The following is a 20,885-nucleotide window of genomic DNA, read 5'->3' on the forward strand; positions in this document are numbered from 1 at the left end:
TTTTTTTTTTTTTTTTTTTTTTTTTTTTTTTTTTTTTTTTTTAAATATCCCTTGTATTTTATAGTCATTCCTTGGTATCCAGAGAGGATTGGTTCCAGGACTTTTCCCTGCCGCAATAACAATATTCTTATATGTTCAAGTCTCTGATATAAAATGGTGTAGTATTTGCATATAACCTGTGCACATCCTCCCATATATTTTAAATCATCTTTGAATTATACCTAATACAACGTAAATGCTAAGTAAATAGTTGTGGTGCCATATTGTTTAGGGAATAATGACAAGACAAAAAAAGTCTGTACATATATCATACAGACATAATTGTCCCCCTCCTTTTTTTGGGGGGGGGGAGATGAAGCCTTTTGCCCAGGCTGGAGTGCAGAGGCATAATCTCAGCTCACTGCACCTTTTGCCTCCCAGGGTCAAACCATTCTCCTGCCTCAGCCTCCCAAGTAGCTAGGATTACAGGCACGCACCGCCACACCCAGCTACTTTTTGTATTTTTAGTAGAGACAGGATTTCACCGTGTTGGCCAGCCTGGTCTCGAACTCCTGACCTCAAGTGATCTGCCTGCCTTGGCCTCCCAAAGTGCTGAGATTGCAGAGACAGGATCTCCCTATGTTGCCCAGGCTGGTCTTGAACTCCTGGTCTCAGGCAGTCCTTCTACCTTGGCCTTTGAAACTGCTGGTATTACAGACATGAGCCACCATGCTTAGCCTTCCCAAATATTTTTGATTTGTCGTTAGTTGCATTCACATATGCAGAACCCATAGATTTGGAGGGTTGACTCTAAAAAGTTGTATGTCCTTTTAAAAGACAATTTAAGTATATTTTAGAACAAAGTAGACTAAATCAGATATATTCTATTTAGATAATGTGGTTAAGGATACTTTTTATTTTAAGCTTTAATATAATTTTGATTTTTGTATTTTGAAAATTTAAAACATACTGAAAAAAAGTACAGTGTACTCACATTTAGTCATTACCAGTATTCAACAGCTGTTAATATTTTGCTCTATTTGTGGTATTAATTTATTAGTTTACCAGTTCTTCCAGTCTATCCATTTAGTTGAACTTCATCATATATGGCCCCCCAAAAGAACTTATACATATCATAACTACACCTAAGAGAAAATTTCCAAGTATTATCTAATATCCTTTTCATATTCAAATTTGTTATTTGTCCCCAAGCTATTATTTTCATCTGGTTTGTAAACTCAGGTTGTAATCAAGGACCTAGTTTCGCAGTATGTGGTATTTCCCAAGTCTCTGCACTCCTTTTTCTATTAATACGTTCTGAAGAGGTAAGATGCCTCTTAGCAACATCGTGAGTTTTAGATTTTTTAAGTTGTTCGTATTTTCTGTATATGGGAAATGAGGTTTAAAAGCTTGATTAGAGACAAACATACTTGGCATTCAGAAAACTTCATAGGTGAAGCTGTGTAATGTCACATCTTAGAATGTTGATCATCTGACTCGATGTTAAATTGAATTTCTGGGTTAAGGTGGAGAGAACAAAATCTCTTCCTAAACACTTCAGATGGCGTATCATCTGCAGAGATACAGCTTTGGCAATATGAAAACATTTAGTTTCTCATCAGCCTTTTTAATGGTTTTACGTATCCATTGATTATACTCGCTGGAATCACTTGTAGCAAAGTGATGGCTTTCTAAGTCTAACTTTTCTTTTACGTTTATTTGACTGACATTCTGGTAAGGGAAAATTTCTTCCATTACTTGGTTGCTTACCGTTCCTACTGAAGAGGCAGATTAGAAGGAAAGAATGAACATTGCAAAGTTAGGACTTGGAGGAATGATCTTTGAGAGTAAGCAGTTCGTGAAATGATCACTTCTAATGCCAGAGGTAGCAAATGATGGGCTTAAGTGATCCTCCTGCCTCAGGAGGATCCCAGATAGCTGTGGTTCCCAGTAGCTGGGACCACAGGTACGTACCATCACACCTGCTAATTTTGTTTATTTTTTATTTTTGTGTAGATGGGGTCTCTCCATTTTGCTTAGGCTGGTCTTGAACTCCTGGGCTCAAGTGATTCTCCCACCTCAGCTTCCCAAGGTGCTGGGATTATAGGCATGAGCCACTGTGCCCGGCCCTCTTTCCTTTTTGATGGTTATAATGAGTTCATAGATTATGAAAATATAAATGTGTCATATTGCTTTTTTCTTTTGTAGCTCAAAATTTTTTAACCAAATCAGCTCACATGTCAGTGAGATGTACTTTTAAATGTGTGTTCCATTGTATAGTTTTGTTACTATTATAGAGGCAGAATGGTTCTAAAAGTACATGCTGATTTTTTTTGCATTCTGTGATTTTTAATTTTGCTCTCAGAATATTTTCCTCTGTTACGTGTATAATTACAATCAATTTTAGTATAAGACTTCTTGATATGTAACTTCAAAAAACACATGATATATGTAAAAGGAGGTCACCTTGGAAATTAACTGATCGGTTGTTAAGGCTGGGTAGAAAATTTTTTCCTTGGCTTAAGGCTGAATGTTGATGAAATGCTTTAAATTAAATTCAGTACACATTGGTGACAGGAAAATTGTCAAATAAATGACCTTGGTTAGTGGACAAAGCAGTCTTGGCTTTAATATAGAAACGTTCTTTTGATGATTTAGGAAAATAATTATTGCTAATAAATTAAATCTTGAAGAAACTGGCATTTAAAAAACTATATTGATCTTCCTTTTTAAAGCAATATAGTGACCATAGTTTAGCTTTTAACTGTTGATTTAGTAGTCTTGGGAAACAAATGATTGTATTATTATTTATTAGCAATATCCTTAGGTACCATTTTTGTACGTAAGGCCTTTGGTCCCCACATTAACTGGGCCTGGGAAAAATACACTTGGAAAAAATTTCTTTTGAATGATGTGTTTCTCCTCTTTTTATTATACTGTCTTAGGACCTACTGGTTTATCATTCTCAAACATCTAGAATATTTGATCCATTCATCTAATTGAGAGAGGCCAGGAAACTGAGTTACTAGAAATGTGTGAAATAAAAATAAGGGACTACCCTCTTATAAAGGTGTGTGTATATGTAAAATGCGTGTACAGAAATAAACTGTATTAAAGTAATTGTTCTCTGAGGCTTTCTATATACTTGATTTTTCTTGAGGAAGGCTCTAGAGTTGGAAAGTTAGCTGAAATGAACTTGATGTAAGGCATTACCCATTCTAAACTGTTCATAAGAGGCCAGAAAGCCATATGGATGATAACAGGAAGCATTTACTGACTTCTAAACCTGCATTATAGAATGGAGCAAGATACATTTTACTAGAAATACAGTTGTTTGAAGGCTAAATACATATACTATTATTTTTTTCCTCATTATGTTATGATCTTTACCTAGGTATGTTTATCAGTATATTTATGTTTATCAGAATTCTCTTCTTGTGTTTTCCAAGTTCTAATAATTCTCCCGTGTTTTCCAAATTTATTGCAGAGTTGACAATTTTTTTCTATTAAGGTTCATGTCTTTAATCTCTTTAATATACTTGACCAAAGTTCCTTTTATAAATCCTTTTTTATACTCTTTTAAAAAGAGACTTTGGTTCCTAGGCAAAAATGCTACTAATTGTATCTTTTTGAATGAGCAGGGTTTTTTTTTTTTTTTTTTTTTTTTTTTTAGTTATTTGGTTATTCTATGTGTGGGTGCTTCTTCTTATCACTACTGTGATGGAGTGGAGGTGTTTTATTCTTTTTCTTTTGATTGCTGAGGATAACTTCATGATTTGAGTCTAGTTGAATATGGAGGTTCTCATCTCTTCAGATAGAGCTATGATATTTTTGTATGCACTCATGGATTTGTTCATTTAAGCTATGTTTTAAGACTGAATATTTTATGTCCAACTTGCTGTTCTAGCACTATTGATACATCAGAAAACAAGAGAATAACAAATTCCTGCTCTTGTGGAGTTTATATTCTATTTAGTGGAACATATGGTACCATAAATCTTTTCCTGGGCTACTACAGATTAGGGTTGTTGATTGTTTAACTCATTTTCCTGGTCTCTCTTACTGAAAAAAATAGGTGATTCTCTAATAACTCTTAGGGTGATCCTGTTTGTGTCTGTTTTTTTTCATATATTTGAGTAAATGCAACTGAAATGTTACATAACAAAGAGCCTAGTTGGGAATTGATTTATTAGAATGTGAATCTCAGTGATTAATAGTGAGATCCGTATTATAAGATGGTTGAGCTGCTTGCTTTTTGTTTTTTTAAACATATTCCTGTTTTACAGTAACATGATTTTCATTAAATAACATTCCAGGTATCAGCGATTCACAATTGTATGTAAGGTATAATGTTTTGCTTTGAGATAAAAGTGATAGGTATTGTACTATTTGTTTAACAAATATTTATTGCATACCTGTCATATGTCTTACTGTTTCCAGTGCTGGAGGTTGGAGTGGTGTTTGAGACAAAGTCCTTGCCCTCATGGAACTTGCAAGTATTAGGCTAGTGCAAAAGTAATTGCAGCTTTGGCCATTACTCTCAATGGGAAGAACTGTCATTACTTTTGCATCAACTTAATAAATTGTAAGGTGATAGAAAATGTCTAATTGTTTTTTTCGTGGCAGAGATCATGGTTTATTTGACTTGGGCTAGTGAGGGCAGACCTCTCTCTAACATTGAGAGAAGCTGTATACTGAGAGACATATAGTGGCCAGCCTTTTGAAAATCCTAGGCAAGTAAAGTACGTTCCAAGCAGAGGTATGGCAAATGAAGTGTACTCAAAATGATGTTTAGTTAATACTTTTATTAGATTAAAGTAATTCACTGTTACTAAATAGTTCTAGTATCTCCGAAGGTTGTGTTTACATGCTTATATTAATATTTACAGTTTTTTACCGAACCAGGTCTGTAATTAGTGGACTGTGTAAGTAAATGAACTATGAGACAATAACTTTCTCATGTGCTATTACATCAAAAAAAATTCTAAGAAATAAAAATAATATCTAAACAATTAAGCAATCCCTATAGTGTTCTCCCCTTCCCCACAGACACATGTACTCATATTAACAGAGTGTATACCTTATCTCACTGTAGGTTTTCCAGACTTGGTTAGTGGGTGGCAAAGTGCCTCTTCTCTGCCTGTTTTTATACATATAGGGCAGACAGATCTAATCCAAATGAAAATTTGGAATGTGTATTTTTATATTTTTCTTGATTTCATAATGTTGCTTCATGGGTTAAAAAAATACTTTTATACACTTTTAGCTTTTATTATGATGTCCTATATTTAGATACTCCTTTAATAAAATTACAAGATCATGTTTTATGGTTAGGTTTCTACTGCTGTGTTTTCCACAGGTATGGTTTGTGGCTACATGAAAGGATTGTTAAAGCAAACTAAATATGCCTGAGGAAGCATTACTTGTATATTTGAGTCATTGTGGGTGAGCTCTTCTAACAAAGCTTAATAAACAGACAAGATTGTAAACCTAATTTGGGAGTATATGCCTGTAACCGTAGCTGAGTTTTGGCCAATCCTGTCGGCCATACTTCAACCAATCAGACTGCTGTGTTGTTCAGACTGTGTTCATATAAGGCAAACACCAGTCTATAACCAGTCCAGCTGTTTCTGTACCTTACTGCCAGTTTCTGTACGTCACTTCCCTTCTGTTTTTTTGTTTATGAATTTGTTCTGACCGTGAGGCATCCCAGGAGTCTGTCTGAATCTGATTTTGGGGACTGCCCAATTCACGAGTCTTTCACTGCTCAGTTAAGCTCCTTTAAATTTATTTCTCCTGAAGTTTTTCTTTTAACACTATCGTATTCTTTGTTTTGTCTGTGCTTTGCAGAATTTTTTTTTAGTGTCAACTATCGTGCATTACTAAATGTACAGGATTAACACCTGGCTAAAGCAGACACAGCATCTCTAACAAGCTGAAGTGTGGAGGTGCAGGCCCAATAAATATTGTCTCTTAGAAAAAGATTGAAAAGAATATAGATACCTGCTTAAATATTTTTTGTTTTTGAATAAAATTTTCCAGTGTTGCAGAAAAAATACCCCAAAGTGATTTCAGTTCATTAAAAAAAACAAAAAACAAAACAGCATTAGGCAGTCCGTGCTGCCTTATAAACCCCAACTCAGAATAACCGTAGGAGAAAATCAATCCCTGCAACATTAAAAAGAAAAAAAAAAAATCACCCTTTCATCTCATCCTTCTCCATGTTCGACTGCTTATTCCATGAAACACCTAATACAGGATAAGCAAGACCCAGCTCACTTCCCTCAGCCTCTTATCTGTTTCTTGAGATTGATCCTTCACCTCCACAACAATCAGGAAATTGATCTCTAATTTCTGGGTCAGATTTCTAGAAACTTGCAAAACATCCTTATGTTTTCTTCAAGGATGGGCCTGAAGGTTCCTTGAAAAATCGAGGGGGCAGGGTACCTTCTTGAGACTGGAATGCTTGCCAGGCCCTTTCTAAGCAAAAGCATCCCAAAACCTTACAACTGAAAATCTAATCCAACTGGTAAGAACAAGTAGCAAATAGGCACCAAACTGTGGCTCTGTCAAAAAGGTGACTGTCTCCTGCTTTTAACCATAAAGGTAAGGGAGTTGACAAGAGCCAAGTATTTGACCTTACCTGTTTTAGAGGTTCCATAGTTTAGGCTAAAACCATATTGCAGAGAAAAACATTCAGTCAAAGGATAGGGGTGGCCTTTGCTCTATTTGGCTGGATAAAGCAGCCATTCCTGGGTAGTCAAATTCATTACTCTTTTATAGAAGCTTTTTTTGCCTTATGCAAAGTATTTAAGAATTAATAGGGAAATTTAAAATTTGACTTAATAACAGACAAACTTAAAGACATACAAAAAGACAGTATATAAATCCATGAAGTATTAAGGCTATTTTGTAATCATGTTTCTTTTAAAAATCTGAAATTAGTGCTAGTGAGTTTTTATTGAGACTTAATATGAAGCCCTTTCCACTATAAATAATCTATATTTTTGGAAAGTCATTTGATGATATCTATTTGAGTACAGTGAAAACACACACACACACACACACACACACACACACACACGTACACACGTATATCATCTTTGACACAGTGAACCTATGTTTTAAAATGTATTATAAAGGAAGAGAGGAAAAAACATCATTTATAGCACTGTGTATAGTTTTTCTAATTAAGAACATGATATCTACAAGGATAAATTCATTCACAAGTAGTTAATTTTATGTAACATATAACTTGATGGAGTGTATAATAGCTAATTTTATGTAACATACAACTTGATGGAGAGTATCATTCCTCAGCCTCTTTTTGGAGTAAATCTGTGACTCACCCATGAAGGAAAGAACTCTCATCAAAGGGTGGCCAAATAGAGACTGGTGGTCTTCTACAGTGTTAGACGGGAAAGCTGTAGGGGTTCTGTTAAGAGGAGGTATTCCCATATTTTTTTTATTATACTTAAAAAACATGAACCCTTTAAAATAGATGTCTATCCTATATTGTTGTGATGCTACGCAGATATCATGCTCTTTTCCCCCTCAAGTCTGATACTTAATGCCAACTTTGTAATAGAGGAAATAACTGACTTAGAAGTATAATAGTTGAGCCAAATTTGACGTTTGTGCTGCCTGTGTAATTAATGTATTCCAAATGTGAAGAGCTCCCTCCTGTTCCTGATTTGTAATTCTCTTCCGTTAATATGGTATTAAAGTGATTTAAATAAATCTCTCTTGTTGAGCAGTGCAATAAATTTAACTCTGAATGGTTTGATTTTATTCTCTTTATCTCATTTGCCTCCTGTTTTCAAAAAGATAGGTTTAAATTAGTCTGGAGTTAAAAATAGTGTCAATGTCAGGAGGAATTCACTTAAGCAAGTTTAATTAGGGCATTTTGGATTTGGGATGGGAGAAATTTTAATGTGATGTAATTTCTGAGTATGATCATGGATTTTATGCCAAAATTTCAAAACCCTTTGGGGTTACATTTATTCCATTTCTTAACAGTAGGAATTGATTTAAATCACTCTAATACCACACAGAAGGGATAATTAAGGCAGGACTAGTAGGGAATTTTTCACATTTTGTTATCTGATAATTATGCTGGCAGCACAGAGGTCAAACCCAGCTTATCTCCTTCTAGGTCAGTTATTTACTCTATAATAAAGGCGACATTAAGTGTCAGACTTAGGGGCAGGGGAATGAGAATGGCACCTAGTATCTAGTTCTGGAATATAGGAGGGAGGAAAAAACATACTAGAGGTGCTTCTGTTGTTGGGTTTCTTGTTCAACATGAGAGGTCTGGAAACTCTGAAGGCAAGGTCGAGCTTGATTTAATGTAGAAATGGATTGAAGAATGTATGTTCCCAGGAGGAGCAGGAGTTCAAAAAAAGATGCATGCTTGGAAATCTTCCCTTTGAGAAACATCAGATATTTGCTCTTAGTTATCTTAATTGTAGTCTGTTGACCAAGAAGATTTTCAGTGATAGAACCTCAAGGCATCACTTACCTTTCAAGTTATTTTCTAGCACATATGAACATAGTCAGATCTGTTGATTTTTCCCTCTTCGGTTCCTTTCCTTCTCTCCACTTCCCTCCATTAAACTTAAAAGCGACTACAATTGTTGTCATTCTTCATTTACTTACTTCTTAACCTTTCGTCATCTGATTCTCTGCTTTGTGTGCCAAACTAGTGGATTTTTCTACTTTATTTGTTCTCTGTGTAGCAGTTAACCTTCCTGATTCCCACTATTTTGAAATCTTTGTGATGTTGCATTATCTTGATTCGTCTTTTGCCTGATCTTTTTCCTTCATATCATCAATATATCAAAAAAATAAAGTCAGTATTTTACTTCCAAATTTGTTCTTTCCAACTTCTCTCTTTGGTCAATAGAAATATTTTCTCTCACTCATCAAGGTTTAAATTCTCCCAATCCGTCTTTTCCCATAATTCTTTTATTCAGCACATGCTTTCTGGAATACCTGCTATATACAAGATTGTTATTCTAGGTTCTCGGGATTCAACCACAAATAAGAGACAAAGGTCTTTACTTGTGCAGCTTACACTCTAATGTAGAAGATCCTCAAACAGATACTTAATGTTACATAGAGAAACATTTTAAAGGATAAAGTGTGCTAAGGATCTGTAGGCAGTAATGGGAATAAGTGCTGTGTTGCGGAAGGTGGTTAGAGAAGGTTTCTCTGAGAGGGTGATAGTTAAGTAAAACTCCAGTGAAGGGAAAGAGTGAGTTATCGTTGTTTGGGAGAAGAGCCGTCGTGCAGAGGGGATAGCAAGTACAAAAACCTGGAGATGAGCGTATGCTTCCCTATGTTCCGGAAAAGCCAGTGTGACTGGAGGAGAGTGAATCAGTAGGGGGAGGAGATGAAGTCAGAGAATTTGGCAGGAGAAGATCTTGTTATAGGACCCTATGGGCCCTGACTAGGATTTTGGATTTTATGTCTAAATATGTTGGATAGGTTTTAGAGGATTTTGAACAGAAGAATATTAATGTGATCTGACATAATATTTTAGAGGGATCACAATGATAACTATGTGGAGAATAAACTGTGTCAGGGGAGAGGGGATGGCAGTAGAGAAACCTGGGATGCCAGGAGGCTGTTACAGTCTTGTTGAGAGATGATGGTGATTGGGGAGTGCAATGTTAGCTGGTCAGACGTGTGATAAATTTTCAGGATAAAGCTAGCAGAATATGCTGATAGCTTGGATTTGTCGGATATGGGGAGAGGAGCTAAGCTAACTTCTAGAGTTTTAGAATTGACCTAGGTGATTGGAGGTTCTGTTTACTGTGAATACCTTGGGAGGAACAGTTTTTTGAGGGAGAGGGTGGATGGGTAGAATCAGTGTTCATTTTATCAAAAATAAACATATGTTAACTTTGAGGTAATTACTAGATAATGTAATGGACATGTCAGAATACACTGGTCTGAAGGTCTACTGTGAGCTTTGGGCTGGAGAAAATACCTGTGGGAATCATTAGATATAGATGGACCTGGATAAGATCATCTTAGGGATGAGTGAGTGTGAAGGGGTGAGTGAATATGAGTGTAGATAAAGAAGAAACATGGGAGGACTGAACTGCTGGATGCTTCAGTATGTAGATGTCTGCAGGAAGAGAAGGCTTTATCAAAGGCTGTTGACAAATGGCTACGGGAATGGGAGGATGTGATATCCCAGAAGTGAAGTGAAAAAACCAGATTCGAAGAGTGGAGAGGAATCGGTTATGTCAGATGCTGTTAGGATATGGAATAATTTAAAACTTGATAATTGGCCTTTGGATTTGGCTTGCTAAGTCCTGTTGATTCTGCTTTGTAATACAGTCGTAAAATTCATTACATGACTTTACTCCCTGTCAACAAATACTGTCAATCAGCCTTTCCTCCTGGTCTGTTTTTCTGTTTTGGATGGTTCTTTTTTCTCCTGTTTACATTGTAGAATACATGCTCATTATAGAAAACTTGGAAAACTCAGAGACAGTGTAATGAAGGTTAAACAACAACAGCAACAGCAAAATTCCTTACTTACCTACAACTAAAGATAATCACTGATTGAACAGTTCATTGCATTTTTTCCTATTTATGCATCTTTGTGTAATGCATATATTATATATATGCTTTTATAGAGAATTAATGAAAAGTAGTCCTAAAATTTTTGTATTTAAAGGAATGTATTAGACTGTGATCTAATGTCAGAAGTTTTTTTGAAGCCAGGTGTGGTGGCTCATGCCTGTGATCCCAGCACTTTGGGAGGCTGAGGTGGGCAGATCACTTGAGGTCAGCAATTGGAGACCATCCTGGCCAACATGGCAAAACCCCGTCTCTACTAAAAATAAGAAAATTAGCTGGGCGTGGTGGCACGCGCCTGTAATCCCAGCTACTTGGGAGGCTGAGGCAGGAGAATCGCTTGAACCTGGGAGGCGGAGGTTGCAGTGAGCCAAGATCCCACTGCTGTACTCCAGCTTGGGCTTCAGACTGAGACTCCCATCTCAAAACATAAAAACTGAGACTTTGTCTCAAAGCAAACTAAACAAAATCAAAACAAAAAAAATGGAGAATGTATGTGAATGTATGGAAACAAATACTGCATCATGGTGGAAAAGCCTAATTGGGCTTCCTACCTGTCTTTATACAAATTATATCTTAAATTAATCCTGATTAATTTTTCTAAAGCATATTCTCTAAACTTTAAGTTCATAGCCTAATGGTTAAAAACATAGGCTCTATTTACAATACATGCATATAGCAGGAAATTTGGAAAACAGGAAAAAGTATATTCTTATCTGTTTATAGATAAGAATTACTGCCTATGATTACTGGTATAATTTTCCTCTGTTTCCTGCCAGTCTTGTTTTCGTGTGCATTTTATTTGTATGTTTGTTTCTAACAAGAATCACACTGTTTTCTGGTCAGCATTTTCTTCACAATCCATTCTTTCCTCTCTCTAAATTTATTTTGATCGAAGCATATGAGCAGTTCCATGATTCTGTTTATTGTCAAATTGCTCTTCAAAAAGATTGTGTCATTTAAAAGTAAACTTATGAAGAATTTTGTTCTTTTTAAATTTTAGGATAGACCACTATCTTGTTGAGCTCTTTTAAATGAAGTTCTACTTGGACACAAAGATGAGGACTAGATAACTCCTTCAGGTTCCTTCTAACCCCTAGGATGAAGATAATAACTAACATTTGTATAGTGCTCTAAAGTTTACAGAGTGAGTTCTCATACATCATCTCACATGATCCTCACAACAGCCCTGTGAGGTAGGTAGGACAGGTATTGTTATTCTCGTTTTAGAGGTAAAGAAACTGATAGAGAGGTTAAGTGACTTGATCGAGTATTTTTTTCTTTTTCGTTTTTTTTTTAATGTCTAGTAAGGATTTGATTCCAGACCTTCTGATCTAAATAATCACATTCTTTTTGGCAAGATTTCATACAACTGCACATTTAGAATTACTGATAGATGTTGGCTAGTTAAGTGGCATTTGTTCCATACAGAAATAAACCTAATGACAATATAAATAAAGTGTTACTATTTCTTTGAATGTTCCTGAATCTGTTTACATTCTTCCTCCATCCCACAAATTAAATACATGACTCCGTCTCTCTTTTGACTAGAAGGTAATGTAATTATATAACTATATTAAACATCTATTTTCTTCAGCATTTGGGGGAAGGGGAAGTTACATTATGTTTTTCATTTATTTTTCTCTCTTTTTAAAATGTTTTTTCCTTTTTTTTTCTTTTGGAACTAGTCAAAAGTACATCTACATTGCTTACTTTCATACATGTAGCATAAAGTCTCTAGTAGAGTATTGGGATCCCATTTAGAAGTAAAATTTTTTTATTCTATCATGAACCTAGAATCAAGCTTTTCAGGATATGGAACTCTTGTACTACCTTAACCAAAATTGTGATACTTCAGTACTCTAGGCATGGTCACCTATGTCTTTCACAAGGGGTCAGCAAGTAATAAATGGAAGTGATATTTGAGGCCAAATCAGGAAACAGTATAGTATAGCTAATACTCTCTTGGACTAATTATCTTACAAGGTAGAAGTTTATAAAACTGACTTGATTTGGGAGTTTGGTAGTGGCAATTTCACGTGTTAGAAAATTTCACACTCTAGATTTTCAAGATATGTAGTATTACATTAAGACTGTATCTCACAATATTTTCTGTACTGCCTTTAATTTCCTAACATCCCTGATATTTTTAAAAATTAATTTTTTTTTTTCTAGTTGTTGGTCTTGACGATATTATGGATGAAGGAGTTGTTAAAGAAGGTGGCAATGATACCATTGATGATGAAGAACTGATTTTACCTAACAGGAACTTAAGGGAAAAGGTAGAAGAAAATTCAGTGAGATCACCAAGAAAATCACCTCGTTTAATGGCACAAGGTAATCCTTTCAAAGAGGTCTAGGTAGAGAATCTGAGGTATAGGGACAGATGTGTTAGGTTATAAACCTGCTGAGCAGAAATCATATTTTCTTGATGTTTTGCTAATCCAGTTGTTTTGATGACAATCAGTTTTGAGATCATATCAGTTTGTTTTATAAATTTATAGTACCCACCACCCCACTACCCTTTTCTCCTTCCCAAGAGGAAACCACTAGTAACTCAGCTGGTTTAATTTTGTGTGTGCGCGCGCGCGCGTGTGTGTGTGTGTTTATATCTCTAGATAACATGCATATGTTGCTGTTTTTTATTTATTCTGATTTATTATTCATCCGTTGATTGACCACTCTGGAGTCCTCATGGTGAAAAAGAACATCTTTTTCATTTTTCCAATATATAATTTTGTCAGATCAATGGTACTTATGTTACTATGAGTGATATGCTGTTAGAGAAGATCCGTTTGATAAACCACAGTTACTGTTCTTGTGTAACTTCTTGTCTTTCTGATTTGTTTTTGTTTCTCATTTGCTTAGTTTAGTGTATACATATCAGTAGTTATACTTAAACTGCTCTGCCAGTTGTCTAAATCTACCCTAGAGATATTGTGCATTTCAGGCATTCTGTCATATTCATTTTATTGAAAATACCTCTTGGAACCTTCTGATTCCCTCCTATGTAGACAGAATCCTGTTAGTCCTCTAAGGCTGATGCAAAGCTGTTCAGGGATCTCCCTTTACCATTTCTTCTGGAAGTTGGTGCTTTGTGGTGTTGTTGTAGTTTCTATTTCCTCTTTCTGGATTCAACTTTTTCATTTTGGTGATGCACCTCTTCCAGTAGTTTTGTGAGAAGAAGGAGCAGTGAGATAGACTTTTTAAACCTTGTATGTTCACCTTGTATGTAATCTGTTCTCATACTGGAATCATGGTCTTACTGGACATAAAATTCAAGGTTGCAAATCATTTTGCTTCTGCAATTCTGAAGGTGTTGCATTATTTTTTTCTAACTTTAGAGTTGTTGAGAAGTTTATTTTGATTTTTTTTTGTGTGTAGAGGAGTGTATATTACCTGATTTCTTCCGGAAGTTTGTGGAATCTTTCTCTTCAGCTCTGGTGTTTTGATATTTCATGATGTGTATTGGTTTTGGTGTATTTTGTGTATGGAGCTTAAGACACTTAGTACATCACCTTAGTCTGAAAAATGTTATTGTTCAATTCTGGGAAAATTTTTCAAATTATTTCATTGTTAATTCCTCTCTTTATTTTCTTAGCTCTTGAGTTCTGGAACCTCTATTATTTGTCACGTAACAGGGACTGGCCCATTTTATTTTGCCTACTTCCCACCTCTTTGTAATTTTTCTTTTACGTGCTTAAATTTTCTCATATTTATCCTCCAACCTTTCAATCAGGTTTTGTACTTCTGCTTCTTAAATATTTTTTTTTGTTATGTTGAGAATGGTCCTTTCTGTAGCTCTCCATTTATGTTTCATGGATGTAGTATCTTCTTTTGTCTTTATTAAGATACTAATAGCGTTTAAACAGTTTTTGTCTCCTTTTGTAGTTTCTGAATTCTACATGTTGCATTATTGTAAAAAAAAGTTTTTTAAAGTTTTTGGCCTCTATCATTCCTGGAGGCTTTCCTGAAATGTCTGACCCTTGATTATTGTTGATGTTTAAGGATAGGGAACTAAAATTAAGAAACTTCTAAATGTGGAAATTGGGTTTTACCAGCTCTGAGCATCGGTGTATAATAATCTGGCGGTACTGTTATTTGGTAGAACCCGTCATAACAGAATTTAGGTAATTTTCCATAGGCATATTAGATTGCTAGTATGTTATAAAGCCTGTAAGGGAAACTTACTGGGCTTTCTCAACTTTCAGTGTATACAAATTCACTTGATCTTAAAATTTCAGTTTACTTCACAGCTAGTCTCAACTGTGCCTCATGTTCATTAGTCTAGAAACCTTGCTTTACTATCTCCACAGAATAAACTACCAGTTTTGGCTCAGGACTACGGAAGGGAAGTTGCCCAGCAAATGGAGTAGGGGAAAGAGGGATCTAGTAATTTAACTGCTTCTTTTAAGGAGTTTTCAACTCTTCCAACTATTAACCATTTGTCTTCACTCCCACTTTAGAATCGTCTGGAACCACCAATTCTTAAAGCTTTTCTGGTGTTAATGGTGGTAGTTTTTGCCAATACTGCCAGCATAGTGTTTGTTACTTTTGGGTCTCATATCAATTACTTGGTAATCAACTCTTTTTGGTTTCCAAAATTTGCTGCTGGTTTTTTCTGTCTCGTTCTTCCTTGCCTTTTGGATTTTACAAAAAATATCCTGCTGTTACAACTTCAGTAGGGTTTTGAGAAGTGAATAAATTTAGATGTGTGTATTTATTTCATCATCTCTTATTTGATTTATGTTTTTAATACATGTTCAAAGTCAGTTATTTGGCATAGACATGTGACTTGAGAAATGAAAAGAATAGAATGAACATTGTAGGAAAATAATGGTAACTTTTTGCCTTTAGAGTCAGGCTTCAAACTAAAGCAGTTAATACTTAGAGGTGAAAAAGTGACTTTAGCTTTTACTTAATAAATTGCTTACTATTGGAAAACCTTTTTTTATCTGAATATTCTTCACAGTTGAATATACTGTTCCCTTGTCACTTTTAGCAACCACTTGGGTGTTAAAAGATCTTTATTAATGTGTAGTAAGTGTTAATATCCTTCATTTGTTTCATTTCAAGGGTGAATAAAATAGATCTGTAAATTACTATAATCTGTCTTCAAAGTTTTAAAAATTACCTAAATATTGAAACAAAGCTTTATTAAAATTTTAGGTATTAAAAAAATTATGTAACTGAACATGTGATAAATGGTTCATAATCCACCAAATAATTTTTAAAAGTTATTAAGTACGAATACTCAGATACTTTGTTAAGTCCTAGGGGAATTTGAAAGGGGTCTCTTGATTAGGATGACTATATAATTTATTGTTCAAATTGGGTATACTTTTGAGAATGACAAGTGTGCCATTAATAATAACATCAGAACTACAAGGAGCACCTGGACATTTACCTTTTTAAATATTCTCACATTTCAGTGATTAGTGACAAATTCGGTTTGTGGGTTGTTTTTGTATGGTGAATTATTTAGCTCTCTTTTCTTTTTAGTTCTTTTTGCTTTGTGTTTCTCCTTTCTCCTGATACAAGGGGATGTATCAGAATAGGGAAAGGAGACTTTCTCATTTAATAGACTATTAGGAGCATTGTATGGGAAGCTTTTACATTTTCTTCATGCTTATTTTTCCCTGATACATTTTCTTGGTGTAAGTCTTTTAAATTGTGTTTATTTTTTGATGATCTGTGTGTGGTACTCAAATGTAGATGTCATTTCTTTTTTTTTTTTTTTTTTTTTTTGAGTTGGAGTCTTGCCCTGTTGCCAGGCTGGAGTGCAGTGGTGCAATCTTGGCTCACTGCAACCTCCACCTCCCAGGTTCAAGTGATTGTCCTGCCTTAGCTTCAGAAGTAGCAGGGACTACAGGTGCATGCCACCACGCCTGGCTTTTTTTTTTTGTGTGTGTGTGTGTATGTATATATATATATATATATTTTGTGTGTGGGTGTGCGTGTGTGTGTGTGCGCGCGCATATGTATATATATATATATATTTTTTTTTTTTTTTTTGGTAGAGACAGGGTTTTGACATGTTGGCCAGAATGGTCTCAATCTCTTGACCTCATGACCCACCCGTCTCGGCCTCCCAAAGTGCTGGGATTATAGGCGTGAGCCATGGTGCCCAGTCGGTAAATGTCATTTCTTAGGAATAGCTTTAATGTTAAAATGGTGAGAAGACCATTGATAAAGGATTTAGAGTTAGTTTGAGGCTGTGTCTTGAAACTCACACAGATGTTGTTTTGTGATAGGTTTTTAGTTCAGATTTCATTAGCACTGGAATTGATTTGGTTTTATAAATTTAGAAATATTTAATGTTTAAAAATGCATGATGGTCTTGTTTTAATATGGGCATTAAGGGTAAAGGAAGCTTATTTTACTTTACTCACAGGTTACTTTTTATGGAAAAGAGATTTGATGAAAATGTTTCTTGTAATAAGGTATAATATTAGTCTGAATTTTATAGAGGTTTTTCCTTCTGCTAGAATTCAGAGAACTTCGATAAATAAAAAAATTTGACATGTTAATATATATATTATATGATCACCATTATGAGTACTATTCAGTACATTTTTCTTGAGCAAATTATAGCTCAGAGTAAAGAAGTGATGTATTCTAAATTGTACTGGAATAAAAGCACATGACAAAATAGCTAAGTATTTTTATTTATTTTTTTCCCCTGTGATAGAACAAGTAAGAAGTTTGCGACAGAGCACTATTGCCAAGCGTTCAAATGCAGCACCATTAAGTAACACAAAAAAAGCATCTGGGAAGAGTATATCCACCCCTAAAGCAGGAGTGAAACAACCAGAAAGGAGTCAGGTTAAAGAAGAAGTTTGTACATCACTGAAACCTGAGTACCATAAGGAGAATAGAAGGAGCAGCCGAAATAGTGGACAAATTGAAGTTGTACCCGAAGTATCAGTGTCTTCAAGTCATTCTTCAGTGTCATCTTGTCTTGAAATGAAGGATGAAGCTGGATTAGATTCTAAGCATAAGTGTAATAATCAGGGAGAAGCAGATGTGCCATCTCATGAATTGAATTGTTCACCTCTTTCAGAGACTTGTGTTACTATTGAAGAAAAGAAAAATGAAGCTCTGATGGAATGTAAAGCTAAGCCTGTTGGTAGCCCATTGTTTCAATTTTCAAATAAAGAAGAACATGAACAGAATGATTCCATTTCAGGTAAAATGGATGAGAATGTTGTTGAAGAAATGATAGCAGCAAGAAAAGTTGAACAGGAATCAAAGGAGTCGGTGAAATTATCCCGTGAAGAAGACCACATTCTTGAGGAATCTGGATCTTCTAGTATTTCTGGTGACGCTGCTTGTACAAATCCAAATGAGACAGAAAACCTTGTATGTTTGCCTAGTTGTGTGGATGAAGTGACTGAAGGTAATTTGGAATTGAAGGATGCCATGGATATTGCTGATAAAGCTGAGAACACCCTTGAAAGAAATAAAATCGAACCATTGGGTTATTGTGAAGATGCAGAATCTAATAGGCAGTTGGAGAGCACTGAGTTGAATAAATCAAACTTAGAGGTGGTTGATACTAGTGCTTTTGAACCAGAAAGTAATATTTTGGAAAATGCTATTTGTGATGTGCCTGACCAAAATTCAAAACAGTTGAATGCTGTAGAAAGTACTAAAATAGAGTCCCATGAAACAGCAAGCCTTCAGGATGACAGAAACAGCCAGTCAAGTAGTGTATCTTACTTAGAGTCAAAAAGTGTAAAACCCAAACATACAAAACCTGTAATTCATTCTAAGCAAAACATGACTACAGATACTCCGAAGAAAACTGTTGCAGCAAAGTATGAAGTAATGCACAGCAAAACTAAAGTTAGTGTCAAAAGTGTGAAACGAAATACTGATGAACCAGAATCTCAGCAAAATTTTCATAGGCCAGTCAAAGTCAGAAAAAAACAAGTTGATAAGGAGCCAAAGATTCAGAGTTGCAATTCTGGGGTTAAATCTGTGAAAAACCAAGCTCATTCTGTATTGAAAAAAACATTACAGGATCAAACTTTAGTACAGATTATCAAGCCCTTAACTCACTCTTTGAGTGATAAGCCACATGCTCATCCTGTTTGCTTGAAAGAATCTCATCATCCTGCACAAACTGGACATTTAGCACATTCCAGCCAGAAACAGTGTCATAAGCCTCAGCAACAGGCCCCAGCAATGAAAACCAATAGTCACATGAAGGAAGAGCTTGAACACCCAGGCATTGAGCATTTTAAGGAGGAAGATAAACTGAAACTGAAAAAACCTGAGAAGAACCTACAACCCCGCCAAAGAAGAAGCAGCAAAAGTTTTTCTTTAGATGAGCCACCATTGTTCATTCCAGACAATATAGCTACCATAAAAAGAGAAGGCTCTGATCATAGCTCTTCATTTGAAAGCAAATATATGTGGACTCCCAGCAAGCAGTGTGGATTTTGCAAAAAACCCCATGGCAACAGGTGTGTGTGTTTGTGTGTATGAGTGATGTGTTGAAGAGAAATTGAAGAGAAACTGCTTTTTGAGGGGTGGGAGTAATGTGAGAATTTTTTAATAGACAAATCATTTGATACACAGAGACTTGTGCAAAACAGTCTTGAAGAGAAATTGCTTTTTAGGGGGTGGGATTAATGTGAGAATTTTTTAATAGACAAATTATTTGATACACAGAGACTTGTGCAGAAACAAAAAGCTTCAGTCTTGGATAAATGATAGATGGATCTACTGAATTTACAAATAAATTATTCCAGAACATTTAAAAAAGCATATCTGGCCAACAGCTGACATACATGGAAATATTTTGTCGTCGTCACAGGTTAGACAGTGTTTAATATAACCACGGCATGTGGGAAAAAAGCCAAATACTTTCTGGTAATTAGAAACTTGTTATGCTGCCTTGGGTCTGTAAGTTATATATTATTTCTTCAGTGTGAGAAGAACTGGTAATAAACTATGAAGGTCATAATGGAAATTTTTAAGTTTTTTTTCTTAAAGTGAAACACATTAAAGACTTAATACCACCATTTCAAAACCATCAAACTTTAGCTTACAGTGAAATTTGGTAGCTAAACAATTGTTAAATTACCCAGGTGAATTTTATATGTAACACGGAGTAGAGTGAAAACGTATATTTCTTTTTTTTTTTTTAATGTTTTCAATAATTTTTTGTGAATTCTAATCTTTTAAAATTTTAGAGATGATTTTAGCACTAATATTCATCATTCTTTTTAGTATTCAGTGATTTGTAGTTTTATGACACTGCACCCCCCCAATCCCCAATGTGTTTTTTTGCTAGCTTTTTAAGAAAAGGAAAGCAAGAGATGAAGTGGAGTTGGCAGCTACGAGATTATCGTGTTCAAGTGTTCATATTGCTGTTGGAACTTCTATCAACGCTGATACGATAAAAGAACATCATAATTTTTATACTGTATAAGAATATAGTATCTTTATTCATGAAAGTGTGTGTTAGAGTGATTTTCTGCAGTACTATCTTACTACATAAAAGTGAAACTCTTTAGGGAGGGACAATTTAGTAAAGTATGTTGTAACATTATTTTGGTGGTGGTAAGGTGATTGGGGAGCTTGGAAAGGAGATGTTGGGGCTATTGTGTAACATTAAGTTTTATGTCAAAGTATATTTCTTCATTTATGATCTCGCCCATGGCCTATTTTTAGTGTTAAGGGTTAGTTTATAACAATATATTCCAGTTTTTAAAAGATGTCACAGTGCTACATTCGCTCATACATGCTTTTAATTATATGGTTTTTAATTTAAAATGCCTTACTCTGCTGGGCGCGGTGGTGCACACCTGTAATCCCAGTACTTTGGGAGGCCGAGGTGGGCTGTGAGCAGATCACTTGAGGTCAGGAGTTCGAGGCCAACCTGGCCAACTTAATGAAACCCTGGCTTTACCAAAAATACAGAAGTTAGCCGGGCATGCTTGTGCATGACTGGAATTCCAGCTACTTGGGAGACTGAGGCATAAGAATCACTTGAAACTGGGAAGTGGAGGTTGCAGTGAGCTGAGATTGAGCCACTGCACTCCAGCTGCCTGAAAAAGTGAGACTCTGTCTCCCCAAAACTAATTAACTAAATAAAATGCCTTAGTGAAATGTTCTAAAGTGAGCCTGCTGTTTTCAGGCCAAAAAGAATTAAGAGTGAGGTGTGCTTTTAAGTGTTCCTTTAGACCAGCCTTTTTCTCTCTGCCGGAATCTTTCAATTACCATACTGTCATGTGGACAGAGATGGAATAGGAGCCTTAAGTAAATGAATTTCTAGAATGAAACTTTGGCATAGAGTTGGA

At 35.3% G+C, this 20,885-nt stretch overlaps 1 protein-coding gene across 5 annotated transcripts in view; it reads left to right on the forward strand.

Moving 5' to 3' along the window:
* The window catches only part of PHF3 (PHD finger protein 3), an 84,991-nt gene that overhangs the window by 29,500 nt on the left and 34,606 nt on the right, over positions 1 to 20,885 (forward strand). For 3 of the 5 annotated variants that reach the window (XM_032299842.1, XM_032299841.1, XM_032299840.1), the window contains 2 exons: positions 12,748 to 12,909; positions 17,264 to 19,043. In XM_032299842.1, the coding sequence (XP_032155733.1) occupies positions 12,768 to 12,909; positions 17,264 to 19,043 (1,922 nt within the window). In that variant the 5' untranslated portion in view covers positions 12,748 to 12,767. Of the gene's footprint in view, positions 1 to 11,575; positions 11,769 to 12,747; positions 12,910 to 17,263; positions 19,044 to 20,885 lie in introns of all 5 variants that reach the window. The other 2 variants (XM_032299843.1, XM_032299845.1) reach the window with 2 other exon arrangements.

Source organism: Sapajus apella, unplaced genomic scaffold (assembly GCF_009761245.1).
Source record: "Sapajus apella isolate SASKATOON/1434 unplaced genomic scaffold, GSC_monkey_1.0 scaffold41, whole genome shotgun sequence".
In the NCBI taxonomy this organism is placed as follows: domain Eukaryota; kingdom Metazoa; phylum Chordata; class Mammalia; order Primates; family Cebidae; genus Sapajus; species Sapajus apella.